The sequence below is a fragment of the Mustela putorius genome, unplaced genomic scaffold (assembly GCF_011764305.1).
Source record: "Mustela putorius furo isolate JIRA1106 unplaced genomic scaffold, ASM1176430v1.1 tig00000127_pilon_pilon_pilon, whole genome shotgun sequence".
Taxonomy (NCBI): domain Eukaryota; kingdom Metazoa; phylum Chordata; class Mammalia; order Carnivora; family Mustelidae; genus Mustela; species Mustela putorius.
In genome coordinates, this window is record NW_025421288.1 from 4,909,603 (window position 1) to 4,926,061 (window position 16,459).

The 16,459-nt window shown below is 38.3% G+C and overlaps 2 protein-coding genes across 2 annotated transcripts; both read left to right on the forward strand.

Annotated features, from left to right (window-relative positions):
- The first annotated feature begins 5,481 nt into the window (after positions 1 to 5,481).
- LOC101687330 (olfactory receptor 5B3-like) lies at positions 5,482 to 6,426 on the forward strand. Its single transcript, XM_004777668.1, has one exon. The coding sequence runs from the start codon at positions 5,482 to 5,484 to the stop codon at positions 6,424 to 6,426; it is 945 nt and encodes a 314-aa protein (XP_004777725.1).
- An 8,511-nt stretch (positions 6,427 to 14,937) lies between these two features.
- Positions 14,938 to 15,876, forward strand: LOC101687606 (olfactory receptor 5B3-like). Its single transcript, XM_004777669.1, has one exon. The coding sequence runs from the start codon at positions 14,938 to 14,940 to the stop codon at positions 15,874 to 15,876; it is 939 nt and encodes a 312-aa protein (XP_004777726.1).
- Positions 15,877 to 16,459: the final 583 nt, after the last annotated feature.

The following is a 16,459-nucleotide window of genomic DNA, read 5'->3' on the forward strand; positions in this document are numbered from 1 at the left end:
GATGTTCAGGATAATTAGTCCTGCCAAGCCATTAAGCATATAATAAAGGACCAGAGAGTGAGATAAGCAGGATGGAGGAATAGAAAGTTCAAATCCACATTCCCATACAGAAAGACAAATTTAACAATATATGTAACAAAATGCTGTTATGAGAAGTCCAAAGTCCAGTTCAATGTCTCCTTTGTTGAAGTCCTAACCTCAGTAACACAGAATGTCATCTTATTTGGAAACAGGATTATTACAAATTAAATTACTTAAAATGAGGTCATACTGGGGTAGGATGGGTCCCAAATCTAATAGGACTCATGTCCCTTTAAAAAGGGAAATTTCACTGGGTGAGGTACAAAAACAATGAATATTGTTATGCTGAAAATAAATTTAAATAAATAAATAAATTTATTAATAAATAAATATAAAAAGGGAAATTTAGATAGACACAGGTATAAGGCGATGCTGAAGATAGAAGTCAAGAAGATATAGCAGACCAAGGAATGCCAAAGGACACCAACACATCACCCAGGTGCTCAGAGACAAATGTGAGTAAAAGTCCCCCTTTCAGAAATCACAAGCCACCAGCAGAACCAACCCAAACAATTCATTAACTACAGACTCCAAGGGCCAGAAATATGAGACAATAAATTTCTGTTGTTTAAACCATCCGTTTTGTGGTGCCTTTTTTTTTTTTTTAAAGATTTTATTTATTTATTTAACAGAGATCACAGATAGGCAGAGAGAGAGGAAGAAGCAGGCCCCCTGCTGAGCAGAGAGCCCGATGTGGGGCTCGATCCCAAGACCATGGGATCATGACCTGAGCGAAAGGCAGAGGCTTTAACCCACTGAGCCCCTTGTGGTGCTTTTTTTTTTTTTTTTTTTTTTTTTCTATATGAGTAGACCATAAGTTATTTAATTAGTCTCTTATTGACAACTGCTTAGGTTGTTCCCAGACTTCTGCTCTTTTTTTTTTTTAATTTTTTATTTTTTATAAACATATATTTTTATCCCCAGGGGTACAGGTCTGTGAATCACCAGGTTTACACACTTCACAGCACTCACTAAAGCACATACCCTCCCCAATGTCCATAATACCACCCCCTTCTCCCAAACCCCCTCCCCCAGCAACCCTCAGTTTGTTTTGTGAGATTAAGAGTCACTTATGGTTTGTCTCCCTCCCAATCCCATCTTGTTTCATTGATTCTTCTCCTACCCACTTAAGCCCCCATGTTGCATCACCACTTCCTCATATCAGGGAGATCATATGATAGTTGTCTTTCTCTGCTTGGCTTATTTCGCTAAGCATGATACGCTCTAGTTCCATCCATATTGTCGCAAATGGCAAGATTTCATTTCTTTTGATGGCTGCATAGTATTCCATTGTGTATATATACCACATCTTCTTGATCCATTCATCTGTTGATGGACATCTAGGTTCTTTCCATAGTTTGGCTATTGTGGACATTGCTGCTATAAACATTCGGGTGCACGTGCCCCTTTGGATCACTACGTTTGTATCTTTAGGGTAAATCCTTGTGGTGCTTATTAATGGCAGTCTTAGGAAAAATACAGTTAACAAGATGGATGAATCTCAGACACGACGTGCTAAGTGAAGGAATCCAGATACAAAGCCTACACACATTGGGATTCAATCTATAGGACATTCTTGCAAAGGCAAAATTACACGGACAAAAACAATTTAGTGGTTTCCAGGGGTGGCAGGTGGGAGAAGGGGTTGGTCACAAAGAAGCTGGAGGGCTTGGTTTAGATGATGGAACTCTTCTATGTCACGATTGTGCTAGTGGTTACATGGCCTTATAAATGTGACCAAACTCTGAGATTTATACAATAGAAATTGGGGATGTTATTGTTTATAAATTCTACTCTAATTAGAAGATGGGGAAATATATGAAATAGCAAGTGATATGAAAGCATGTGTGCACCTTAATCAAATCCAGCTAGGGACACACAAGCTGCTAAATTGCTTCTCCCTAAGAAGGTGGATGAGAGCTACAGATGCCCCCCTGGGGGACATGCACAGAGAACTCCTTGCCTACATAATTCCCTCCTGACTCCATGAGTTAGCCCCTGAAATCCCAACATGACTCAGTGTGACATCACTTTTGGAGGGGACAGACGAGGTGCTCAGCCCCTTTGGCCATCATTTATTCATCTGACTGTTAGTAGTTGCTAGTACATGCACACCTTCCTGCCTGACCTTGGACCTGAGGATGTGCTTCAAGCCTGCAAACATGGGCAGGGAAAACATCTCAACATGAAAATTATATTGATGGACTTTAAAGGGATAATAACTCAGCAAGGTGTTTTATTGAGCTTCCCTCCTTTGCTTATCACAGATACAATTCTGTGAATGAGGCTGAGTGATGTAGGAGAAGTCATTTTATTCTTTATCTTACAAATAAAGAACAAACAAGTGATTCCTTTTTAAAAAATAGTAAGAATTAATGGTAGATTCAAGACATAGATCAGATTTGTGACTTCTTTTTTTTTAATTTTTTTATTTTTTATAAACATATATTTTTATCCCCAGGGGTACAGGATGGAACTAGATTTGTGACTTCTATTGGAATCTTTCCTCCGTCTTTACCTGCCTTAGAGGTCTGGAATATTTTGATTGATACCTGATAGAGAACATCTCTAAGAGTATATCTGCATTATTCCATGGCAAAAAGTGTGATATCAGACTGACTATCAGGATTGCCTGTCCCTTCTTTTCCAGCAACAAGGTAAGAATCTATAATTCACACACATATATATGTCAGTGATGTTACACACACACACATATATGTATATATGTATATATATATGTGTATATATATATGTGTGTGTGTGTGTGTATATATATATACACAATTTCTTTATTAAATTTAAAATTATTTCTTTATTCAAATTCAATTCAATTTTATTTAGATTCAATTCAGTTAACATATAGTATATTATTAGTTTCAAGGGTAAAATTTAGTGGTTCATCAGTTGCATATAAACCCAGTGCTCATTCCATCAAATGCCCTCCTTAAGCCCATCACCCATTACCCCATCCAACCACCCATCTCCCCTCCAGGAACTCTCAGTTTGTTCCCTGGAGTTAAGAGTCTCTTATGGTTTGCCTCCCTCTCCAATTTTATCTTATTTTATTTTTCTTTTCCTTCTTCTATGTTCATCTGTTGTTTCTTAAATTCCTCAATGAGTAAAATCATATGGAATTTCTTTCTCTGAACTAACTTATTCCACTTAGCATAATACCTTCTAGTTCCATCCATGTTGTTGCAAATATATTTTCAATGGGAAATATAATTCATGCAAAATCCATGGGGCAGCTCTACCTACTATGAATTGTTTGAGCACAGAAATAGATGATTTGAACGTTATTTCTAATCCCGTCCATGTTGCTACAAAAGTTGGGTATTCATCCTTTCTGATGGAGGCATAATACTCCATAGTGTATATTTCTAAAGCAGTGAGCTGAGGCTGGGATTTAAATACCAAAATTTTTGTCAATGGGGAGTTTAGTGATACTTATGGAACATCATCATGCTGCTGTCTTTAAAAAGATCAGCCAAACAAAAAAAGAGAGGCAATGCTCTTATTCGGTAACTTTTAAATTAATCTTATTTGCTATCTCTGTCCTCTTACTGGGGGTTAAGAGAGATAGAAGACAGTGAAATAACCATTGTATAAACTACAAAAGTGTTATAATTAACCAGATCTATACTCCACTGTAATATTTCCTGCATCATGTCACCCTTATTATTATTGCTAGCACATCTACAAAGGCCAATGATAAGGTTACTAAAGCACAGGCTTTTGATCTGGTCACAGCTGAATTTGAATCTTGACTCTTCTTTATCTGAGCTGTATAATTGTAGAGATTTAAATATCTCCTCAAATCCTCAGTTCTCTTAAATATTAATGTGGGAATAATAATTCTACTTACGTCACAATATTACCATGAATTTAAATGAGATCAGATGTGCTTCTATACATGTATGTAAACATACACATATATATACAGACATGCATACAGAAAAATATATATGCATATAGCTCTTACTGTTTGTAGAACATTAAGAGTGGTTACAACTGTCAGAGCTTGACAACCCTAATGACTTTAAAGCCTGGGCTTGTAGAGGGAAGAGGCAGGATCAAGAGGACAGTGGTAGAGAAGGATTAGCAGAAGAGAAATGTCTTTCTAAAGGCTTCAGATTCAAACTAAAAAGATTTAAGACACTGTTCCTACACAAGAACATATCACATAAAAAACTTTTTAATGTGGAGCTCACCACCAAAACAGACCTGCAGGCTAAAGGCAGCCAACAGACCAGGACCTTTCAGCCCTTGATCCTGGTGATTCAACTATGCGATGATAGTAATGAGAGGAAGAATGAGTTTCAGAAAGGACATTCCAAATGTCCTAATGCTAAAATATGGATTTTAAGAAAGAAATTATGCAAAAGAATGGCTTATTTGGAATGGCTAGAACAGCCACTTAAGCTGGAAGGACAGTAGACCAAGTGCACAAAAACAAGGAAATCAAACAGAGCCTGTAAGGCTTCAGAACTGATTCCCTCCAGAATCCCTGTGTGTCCCACCCACCTTTCTCAAACAAACATAAGAGCTATCATTCCATCCTAAGAATACTACTACAGCTAACACGTATCCAGCCATGCTAACCACCTGCCAGTTGTTGTGGTTTATAATGCATTATCTCTTTATTTCTTTCAACGATACCTTAAGGTAAATATCATGACAATCTTCATTTTGTATATGGAGAAAGTCAGGTCCAGGTACCGAGGAATTAATGACCCTTCAGTAGTCAATGATAGGGCTGATGCGCACCTCTTCCCAGAGCCCAAGATCTACACTGAATGTTGTGCCTTGCTCTCTGAATTGCCGCTGCTAGTTGTTTATGCCCTTACTGCTCCTGTTAGACCACTACATCTACTCTGCTTCTATGGAACTGAAATGACAGATATAATTGATTCCAAACATGCCATCTTTTCTTTTTACTTTTTTTTTTAAAGATTTTATTTATTTATTTGACAGAGAGAGATTACATGTAGGCAGAGAGGCAGGCAGAGAGAAAGAGGAGGAAGCAGGCTCCCTGCTGAGCAGAGAGCCCGATGTGGGACTCGATCCCAGGACCCTGGGATCATGACCTGAGCTGAAGGCAGTGGCTTAACCCACTGAGCCACCCAGGCGCCCCTCTTTTTACTTTTTTTATTTAAATTCAATTAACCAAGGTATAGACATGCCATCTTGATCAAGACATTGCATTAAATCTTGTGTCAAGCTTGAGATATGAATAATATGAAGTAAGAATTTTTGGTATAGTGAAACCATGCGCATCTATCTATCTGCCTGTCTATCATCTTTCTATGTATCTCTTTCAATTTCACCTCAAATATTTTGCTTTTTATTGTTTCTTTATCTCTCATCCCTACAGTACTTCCTGTGATTCCTCCAACACCTATGGAAAACAACACAGAAGTGACTGAATTCATACTGCTGGGACTAACCAATGCCCCAGAGCTGCAGATCCCTCTTTTTATCATGTTCACCCTCATTTACCTCATCACTCTAGTTGGTAACATGGGGATGATTGTTTTGATTCTCTTGGACACCCATCTTCACACTCCCATGTACTTTTTCCTCAGTAATCTGTCTCTGGTGGACTTTTGTTATTCTACAACTGTCACTCCCAAAGTGATGGCTGGGTTCCTTGTGGGAGACAAGGTCATCTCTTACAATGCATGTGCTGCTCAGATGCTCTTCTTTGTAGCCTTGGCCACTGTTGAAAATTTCCTTTTGGCTTCAATGGCATATGATCGTTATGCAGCAGTGTGCAAACCCCTCCATTACACCACCACCATGACGACAGGTGTGTGTGCTTCTCTGGCCATGGGCTCCTACATCTATGGTTTCCTGAATGCCTCCATTCATATTAGGGACACGTTCAGTCTCTCTTTCTGCATGTCCAATCTGGTCCATCACTTTTTCTGTGATGTTCCAGCAGTCATGGCTCTCTCTTGCTCTGATAGGCATATCAGTGAGCTGGTTCTTGTTGTTGTAGCAAGCTTCAACATCTTTTTTGCTCTCTTCATTATCTTGATTTCCTATCTGTTCATTTTTATTACCATCCTGAAGATGCACTCAGCTAAGGGATATCAGAAGGCTTTATCTACCTGTGCCTCCCACCTAACCACAGTATCCATCTTCTATGGGACAGTAATTTTCATGTACTCCCAGCCCACCTCCAGCCATTCTATGGACTCAGACAAAATTGCATCTGTGTTCTACACTATGGTCATTCCCATGCTGAATCCCCTCGTCTATAGCCTAAGGAACAAGGAGGTTAAAACGGCTTTCAAGAAGGCGGTTGAGAAGGCAAAATTGTCTCTGGGCTTTGCCTCTTAAAGTCATAGGATCCACAACAACTTTTGTCACTGTTGTCAGGTTTCTAACATGCAATGATCATTTTAATGCTTATTTTGGACCTAAATTACTGAGGTGATACCATTTCTTGTTCAAAAATCTATAACCTAGAAGGGAAAATATATGTCCAAATATGTGATATCTGAAGGAGGATGACCAAGGGGAATCTTAAGAATCTGGGGGCCCTGCTTGCAGTAAGCTTTATTAATTATATGTTAATTACTTTTTATACCATATGACAATGCAAGCCTCCATTCAAACCATGGCACACACAAACCCATGAATAGAAGTGTATGCAAGAATACCATACGTTCAGATACACACAGGAGGGGGAAATTTGTTCAAGGAGTTGAATGTAGTAAAAATGTCTAAATAACCAACTTAAATAGTAGGATATAAATTTATGTCTGACTTTATTTATTTCTGTAGTTGAGAAATTTACAAGGGTCCAAAATGGGGATTAAGAGTACATTACCTCTGAGGGGTTTGAAGTGGCGGGGGTGGGGTGGGAGGTTGGGATACCAGGTGGTGGGTACTATAGAGAGCACGGATTGCATGGAGCACTGGGTGTGGTGCAAAAATAATGAATACTGTTATGCTGAAAATAAATTTTTAAAAAAAGAATAACAACAACAAAAAACAAATAAAATCTTCAGGAATCAGAAGAAAAAGTGCAAATATCTGTCATAAATAATAAAAACTCACTAATATTTTTTAAAAAGAGTACATTACCTTCATGAGCCCTGAGAAATGTATAAAACTGTACACTTGAAACTAATACAACACTATGTGTTAATTATACTTGAATAAGAAAAATTTAAGATGATGAAAAAAGTTTAAGTGAAATAAAAATGACAGAATTTTTCTTGAGAGCGAGAGTGTTGGGGGGAGGGGCAGAAGGAGAGAGAGAGAGAGAGAGAAAGAGAGAGAGAAAAAATCTTAATCATACTCAATAATTCTTTAGTTGCATAAATCACCCAGGGCTCTTCGTGTCACATGCCCTCCTTGATGCCTATCACCCAAATACCACTTCCCTCCTCACCCTTCCCCTCCAGCAATCCTCAGTTCCTTTCCTTCCATATAATTTAGAATTTTTCTATAAGAAAGATTTATTTATTTAATTAATTAATTTCTTACTTATCAGCATGGATTTATATATATCTGCTTTGTACCTGGTACAATGTAGGCCTCTGTTATTCACTTTCTTGTTCAAATTGTTCCATCTTTGGCCACTGGGAGCACTTTCAGTTTTACTCTTGTTTTCTTTTGATACACCCAACCCGCTTGTTTTCTGGCTCCTCCTTACTTTCTGGAACTACAAGACACTCCAGGCTCTTCCTATGCTGTTCCTGTCCCAACCCAGTAATCAGCTTTCTCCAAAGAACCTATCTCACTCTCAGTTGTAACTCAAAAGAACCCAAATCCTCTAGCCTTCTTTCCTTTAACTGGTAGATGAAATAACAACTAGCTACAGGAGGCTGAGTACCTTCCTAAATGGTTTTGAGATGTCGTTGAGTAGGTATTGTGTTTTTTTCCTTTAGTCTCACAGTTCCTATTCCAAATCCCTGTCTTTGTCTTACTTGTTCATCACTTCAAGCACCCCACCACCTCCTGTGACTCTTCTTTTCCTGTCTCTATACTGCTTTTCCCCAAGGTGATATGGACCACCCCCCCTCTTTCATTCTTTCAAAGAACTAGTTATAATAATCTTGTACTAAGACAAAATGGAGGGGAAGTGAAGCCAAGAACAATGAATTGCTGCAAAGTAAACATTTGCTATAACTGATGCTCAGGTTCATCATCTGTTGTCGAAACATCTCTTATCAGTCATCTCCTAAAACCTTGGCTTCTCATTGTGTTGTTAGGCTCTATTTCTCTTTTCAAAGTTGAAAGTCTCAATTGAGGCTCTGGGAAAGTCCCAGCTGCTCTGGGAAAAGACAACATGCATTTACTCCATCAGTAATGCACGTTGGGAAAATACTTAGGAACTATATAAAGCAAAGAATAATCATGGACTAGATGGTAGGGTATACATTTAATGAGATTTGTATCCCTACCATCCAAATAGAACCCCTCAAATTCACCGACCAATTTCCTATCATTGTGGCCTATTGCCAGTTTTTAGTCTTGATATTTCTTTTTTTTTCCCCAGCATGCACAGTAATTAACTTATTTTCTTTTCTTTTTTTTATTGTGTTGTGTTAGTCACCATAAAATACATCATTAGTTTTTGATACAATGTTCTAAGATTCATGGTTTATGTACAACACCCAGTGCTCCATACAATACATGCCCTCCTTAATCCCCACCACCAGGCTGAATATTTCTTAACCTACCAGCAGCTCTGATACATCCATTCCCTCTTGGTGCATTTCTCATCATTTGGTTTCTAGGACGTCACTTACTTTTACTGGCTACTTATCTCTCTGACCTCATATTGAGAAAGTTCCAGGTCTTAGAAGCTCAGATTCAGTTACTAACTGTGTGGGAGCATCCTGACTTTCCTCAGAAAATATTACTTCTTTTTTCAGAGTATTGAGATTTCAGTTAAGCACATTGCCTTTCAGCTAGAGATAAAATTTTGAAGTTGGTTTATTTGATCGTTTTTTGTGGCATTATTAATGAATTCTTGCCAGTGGAATGTACTCAGAAGTAATGCATGCAGCTGTTGTGTCACTTTGTTGAAAAGAAATTATTTATCCTTCACTTATCTCTCTCTCCTCTCCTCCAGATATAATAGTTACGATGATGACAGACTTTTAACACTGCAGGAGATGGTAGGGAGAGACTTTGTGAACTGAACCTGTCCCCAGAATGACCAAGACATACCAGCTATACAGATAGTTCTTACAGAAGTGCATTAACTTCGAGTAAATTGCTGTCTTATTTTAGCCACTATATTTTGGATTTCTTAGTTACAGCAGTTTAAACTGATTTCTAACTGTGCTAGATTAACTATGGGTACAAATTCTTTGAAGCTTTCTTCCTCAAGAGGTGGAGTCATTCTTCATGCTTGATTCATACTTGAATCTGCTCCAGCCCTTTAACATCATGGATTGGTATAATGTGGCAGAAAAAAATATTGTGAGAGTTAAGAGTCTAGACTTCATGAAACTGTTCAATTGTACTTTCTGAGAATATTATGTAAGAAAATAATTTGTAAGAAATATTATGTACTGAAAATATTATGTGAGAAATCTGGTTCATCCTCTGGAGGATGAAAGACCTTAGAAAGGTAGAGAGTAACCTGAGTTAACAGTTAGACATATAAGTCTATCTTGAACCTTTCAGCCCAGTGGACCATGCAGAAGATATGCAACCTCATGAGTGAGCCATGTGAAATCAGCAGAGTAATTGTCCCTGTGTTGAACACATACTTAGGATGGCAATGAAGATAGATAGGAGGTCAAGACAAGCAAAACAGATACTGAAATCTACAAAGATAAAGAGCACCATCTCCTTTATGTAGACATAAGAGCAGGAAAGAGACAGATTTGGGGGGATATCATAGAAATAGTGATGAACCACACTGGAATGGCAGAAGGTGAATTCAGTATGAATGGCAAATTCAAGAAAGCCCCAGACATAGCAGCCTACCACCGTTTGAGAACACACATTGGCGGTCAGAATGGTGGTGTAATGTAAGGCTTACACAACTGCATGCTGATCATAAGCCATGACACTAACAGGAAACACTCTATACTGGCAAATGCCACAAAGACGAACATGCAAGGAACACATCCACCTCAGGAGATAACTTTATGTTCTGTGAGAACCCAGCTATCACCTTGGGAATAAGAGCCCAAAAGTAAACATGGTTCACTGGAGAGGTTACATACAAATGAAAAACTGAAACAGACCCATAAGTACAGAAAACAAACTGGTGTTTGCCAGAGGGGAGACCTGCATGGCAATGGGTAAAATGAGTGAAGGGGAATAGGAGGTACAGTCTTCCAGTTATGGAATGAGTAAGTTACAAGGATGAAAACTACTGCACAAGGAATATAGTCAATGGTATTGTAGTGGCATTCCATGGTGACACATGGTAGCTACATTAATGGTCAGTAGAGCATAACGTATAGAGTTGTCGAATCACTATGTTCTGTGTCGGAAGCTAATGTAACATTGTGCACTAACCGTACTTCAATAAATAGTTTTTTTTATCATAAAAAATTTTTTAAAAATTTATTTAAATTAATTTAAATTAAAAAAATAAGATTTTTTAATTGAAAACAGACAAATAACTTTAAACAAATGTTTAGATCAGCTTTATTTGTAATCAACAAATGCTGGAACCAACACAAATGTTCTTCAGTTGAGAATAGGATAAACAATTGGTAATGACCATACACTGAAATACTATTCTGTAGAAAAAATATTCCACTCTGACACAGGAAACAATACGGACAGGCCTTAAATGATAAATGAAAGATTATAGACTCAGAGTACATATTATAGGATCACACTTAAGGACACTGTTGAAAAGGCAAATTTATTTGGGCAAAACAGTGTATTGGTTGTCAGGGGCAGTCAGTGGGTGGGAGAATGGGTTTGTCAGAAGAGGTTCACATAGTTTCTTAGGTGACAGGGCTTACTGGATATAAATTTGACAAAATCTTACGATTATCCACTGGGATTGTGGACACTAATGTACAGAAATTATACTTAATTATAAACTGACAAAAATTAGAAGAAATGACAAGGATTACATAAACATGTGTGTTCAATGAAATAACCAGCATGGCCCCCACAGGCAGTTTAATTGCCTCCATCTGGGAAAGTGGGATGAGGCGCTAGAAGTGCTCTCCCAAGGAAAATTCCCAGAGAGCTCTGTGTCTCTATAATTCTCTCCACATCCCCATGCACTAGCCATTGAAATCCCAATATGATCCCACATGTCACCATTGTAGAGACACCAGTCTACATGCTGAACCTGTTTGGTGATCATTTATTCATTTTCTAGGACACAGAGGCCTTATCCCAGGATTTGCTATGCACTACCAAGGGTATTCAGGGGGAAACTCCCCAAGATAAAAATTACATTCATTGACTTAAAAGTGATAACTTCTTATGGAGATGTTTTACAGACCCTCCCTTGCTTCATACTTATAGACACAAGTCTGTGAATTATGGAAGAAGTAAACTTGTCATCTTTATTTTAGAAATAAGGAGGAGGTAAGTGATCCCTCTAAGGACACAGAAGGAATGCATGGTAGGTACAGAAATTGAACCATGTTAATGTTCTTTCTTCTATTTTCCCCTATCTTAGAGACCTTATGAATACATCTAAGAGTAGTATTTAGGTGTTATTCTGCAGCTGAGATTCTGATTCAGACCCATTGTTTAGAAATGGCTCTTCCTGCTCTCCCAGCAGACTGATGAGCATCCATATTGTGTAAACATTTTTAATGAGAAGCGTAATCAATGCAATAGCAGTGAGACAGCTCTGTCGACTTCAGGACGTTGAGGACAGAAATAGATATTTTCAATGTTTTTCCAAAATACTGAGGTTAGCCTGGGGTATAAATGTCAGAGTTTCTATCAGAAGCGAGTTTATTAATACTCATGGAATATTGTTCTACTTTCCTAAAGATATGAACAAAATGGCCACAGATGATTCTCTAAACAATCAAGATGTGATTTCCTTGTGTTCAAAAAAGCTGGCCTCTCGTTGAACATAAACAAATAAGCAAACAAACAAAAAACTGAAAAGGTGAAATAATCTTTAACTACAAAATTTCTAACATAGTTTAACAAGATCCAAATGGCATTTTAAACTTTCCCCGACAGTCTCAAGCTTATTGTTACCAGCACATCCACACATAGTGACAGTAACTGGCTAAAAACAGAGCCTTCTGATTACACAGAACATGGATTTAACTCTTGAATCTTGACTCCTTCCCAGGCTAACTGTGTAATTTTAGAGCATCACAGAACTTCTCAAATCCTCATGCTCTACAGTGGTGAAGGAGGAATAACAATATAACCTACCATACACACACACACACACACATTGACATACAAAGCTTTCCTTATTCCTTGTAGAACATAGACTAGGCTCCAAGTGGACACATGTGTTAAGGTTGGCAAAAAATGTTATCAGGGGACGGGCTTGTGCCGGGAATTTTCTAAAGTTTAGGAGGAAGATGTTAGTAGTTAGCAGAAGAGGGATACCCTTCCAATGCTTCAAATTCAAAGGAACAGATTTATAGTACTATTCTATGGAAGAGCAGATTCAAAAGAAATATTTTATTACGTGGTACTTGCCACCAAAACAGATCTGCAGGCTGAAGAGAGCCCACAGACAGGAACAGAACAGCCAAAGTCAGGAAAAGAGCCATTGATCTCTGATTCTGCTGTGAGATGGCAGTCATGAGAGAAAGAATGAGTTAGCCATGGGAGGACTATTGTCCAAACTAATGTATAGATTCTCAAGGAAGGTTTTAAGCAAAAGAGGGCTTGCATGGACCTGTTGGGACAGCCGACTGCATGGGTGAGGTGAAAACAGATGGAGAAATCCTGGAGATCACAGAAAACTTCTGAGGCCCTTGTGTGTGAGAAAGGCAAATTAAAGAGACTCTTCAAGCTTTCATATATCACATGCACACACCTGAAGCCCTAGAGGGTGCCACCCATTTTTCCCAGAGCAATGTAAAGATAATCATTCCATCCTAACAATAATATTACAGCTCATTAGACTGTGCTAATCACCCAGATTTTATTGTTTTAAAGCATTACCTTATTTAATTCTCATAACTATATTGCTTTATAGTGCTGTATCACAGATCTTGTTACTGTCTTATTTTTTTTCTGCAGATGGAAATAGGAGGTTCAAATACATAGCTTAAGACTCATGGCTCCTCGTTATTTAATGGTAGTAGGGCTTCTATGCACCTCATCCTGGAACATAAGCTCTACACCCTATTCTGTGTCTTCCCCACAGATTGTTCCGTTGGCTGTCCTGCCCCTATTGCTCCACTATCCCACCATATCTACTATGGATCTCTTGGATACGTCACTGGAAAACCTCAAACAATGAATTTGCACCAATGGAGACAATGAATGATTGTGCACAGTTTAATTCAATTTGATTCAAACACAGTTTAAACTATCACCATAGGAACAACTCAGTGTGGGCTCAAAGGTTGGCTTGACCTTGAGCATAGCTTCTCAATTAATACTCACTTGAAATATAAAAAATTATTCAACCTCTGTTGAATAATTTCCCTTCCAGCTTTTTTTGTTAAAGGTTTTAAGGGGTGCCTGGGTGGCTCAGTGGGTTAAAGCTCTGCCTTCGGCTCAGGTCATGATCTCTGGGTCCTGGGATTGAGCCCCACATTGGGCTTTCTGCTCAATGGGGAGACTACCTCCTTCTCTCTCTCTGCCTGCTGCTCTGCCTACTTGTGATCTCTGTCTGTCAAATAAATAAATAGAATCTTTAAAAAAAAAAAAAGGTTTTAAGTAATCTCTACACCCAGTGTGGGGCTAGAACTCACAATCTCAAGAGCTAGGGTTGCAGGCTCTACTGACTGAGCCAGCCAGGCACCCCTCTGTGCATCACAATTTAAATGAACATAATATCACCATAATAACAAATCAAACTCATAATGTTCTTGAAAAGATGTGATGAATGTACAGATCTTCTTGTACTTACAATGGGGTTATGTCCCTAGAAACCCATTGAACATTGAAATATCATAAGATGAAAATTCATTTACTACATCTGACCTACTGAACATCATATTTTAGCCTCTCTTACCATAACCATGTTTCCAGCTCTTTACATTAGTGTACAGTTGGGAAAAAAATCATCTCACACAAGCCTATTTGATAATGACGCAATGACTATCTCAGGAATTTGTTGAATACAGTATTGAAAGTGACACAGTATGGCTGAGCTGGTGCAGGATGGTTGCAAAGGTATCAGTTGTTGACCCTCATGACCCTGGCTGACCTGGAGCTGTGACTCTGCTGTGACTCAGGAGCTGTGACCCCTGCTCAGCATCAAAAGAGAAAATTATATTGGTTATTGCTAGCGTAGAAAAAGATCTAAATTCAAAATTTGAGGTATGGCTTCTACTGCATGTGTATCACTTTTGAACCATTGTTGAGTTGAAAAATCATTCAGTCAAATCATCGTAAGTCTGTACACCTAATAGTGTCTATGGCACTTCCTGGCAAGTCAGCAACATGCAAGTATCTGCTTTTACCAGGCTTGGGAAAAGTGAACTGTATTCCTTCTGCACAAGTCATCTTGATCAAGTTAGTTAATTTTCTACATTTCAGTTTACAAATCTATAAAATTTTAGAATTGAGAAGAAGGTCTCTATTTACAGTTTGTAAATCTACATGTAATTAGTGCATTAACTTTTGTTGTCAAGCTAATGTTTTATCTGGAGGATCTCAAAATACCATATGTACACTTTCCACTGTAAGTTTTTTTGTTTATCAGCCATTTATTTCTTCTTGTAGCATTACTGTTTCTCAACATTGATGGATAACAAGACAGAAGTGACACAGTTCATCCTGCTGGGACTAACCAATGACCCAAAACTGCAGCTTCCCCTCTTCTTAATGTTCACCTTCATCTACCTCATCACTCTGGTTGGGAATTTGGGGATTACCATGTTGATTCTGTTGGACTCCCGTCTCCACATGCCCATGTATTTTTTCCTCAGTAATCTGTCTCTGGTGGACCTTTGTTACTCTACAGCCATCATTCCCACTGTCATGGTTGGATTACTTATAGGAGACCAGGTCATCTCCTACATTGCCTGTGCTGCCCAGATGTTCTTTTTTGCAGCCTTCGCCACTGTGGAAAATTATCTCTTGGCCTCAATGGCCTATGACCGCTATGCAGCAGTGTGCAAACCCCTCCATTACACTACCACCATGACGGCAGGTGTGTGTGCTCGTTTGGCCATAGGCTGCTATGTCTGTGGTTTCCTGAATGCCTCTATTCAAATTGGAGACACATTTAGTCTCTCTTTCTGTATGAACAATGTAATCCATCACTTTTTCTGTGATATCCCCGCAGTCATGGTTCTTTCTTGTTCTGATAGACATGTCAGTGAGCTGGCTCTTGTTTATGCAACCACTTTCAACATCATTTTTGCTCTCCTGGTTATCTTTGTATCCTATATATTCATATTTATCACCATCCTGAAGATGCACTCATCTTCAGGATATCAGAAGGCTATATCTACCTGTGCCTCCCACCTCACTGCTGTGGCCATCTTCTATGGGACAGTCATCTTCATGTACGTACAGCCCAGCTCCAGCCATTCCATGGACACAGACAAAATGGCATCTGTGTTCTACACAATGGTCATTCCCATGCTGAACCCTGTGGTCTACAGCATGAGGAACAAGGAGGTCAAGAATGCATTCATGAGGACTGTTTTAGAGTCAAAATTATCTCTAGGATTGTGATTTTAACATTATACAATGTACAGTAATCTAGTTACAATAAAAACATAGTGAAATTAAGCTCCCGATGTGGTAATCCTAACTTATTCAAAAGTCTCTTTTCCTGAAAAAAATAAAAGCAATTATGTTTAGAAATATAACCCTGAACAAGAATGGCTAAGATGTCTTGCGGCTTAATTATCAAAAAGTTTATTCAGGATATGGGTTTTATTCCCTTTTCTACATGCATTTTTTTCTGCCACATCAATGCAAAGACACATAAAATAGGGACACAGATGAGACCATGAACAGAAGTGCATGCATGTGCCCATGAGGATATGTACACACTGGAGTAGGAAATCTCCCAGAATTAAATGTAATGTTGTTAGATTTTAATAATAATAATAATTTAAATATTTAATTCATGTATTAAAATAGAAATCTATGTTCAATATTTTTCTCTTTAGTTGAATTCTAAAAGTCCTAACTTTTTTCACTTCAGAATGAAAATAATATACTACTCAATGAAAGGATCTGATTTTGGGGAGTTCATTTTATTAGGAGATGCATACATACAGCATCTTAAGTGAATTAATATTTCTGTTTT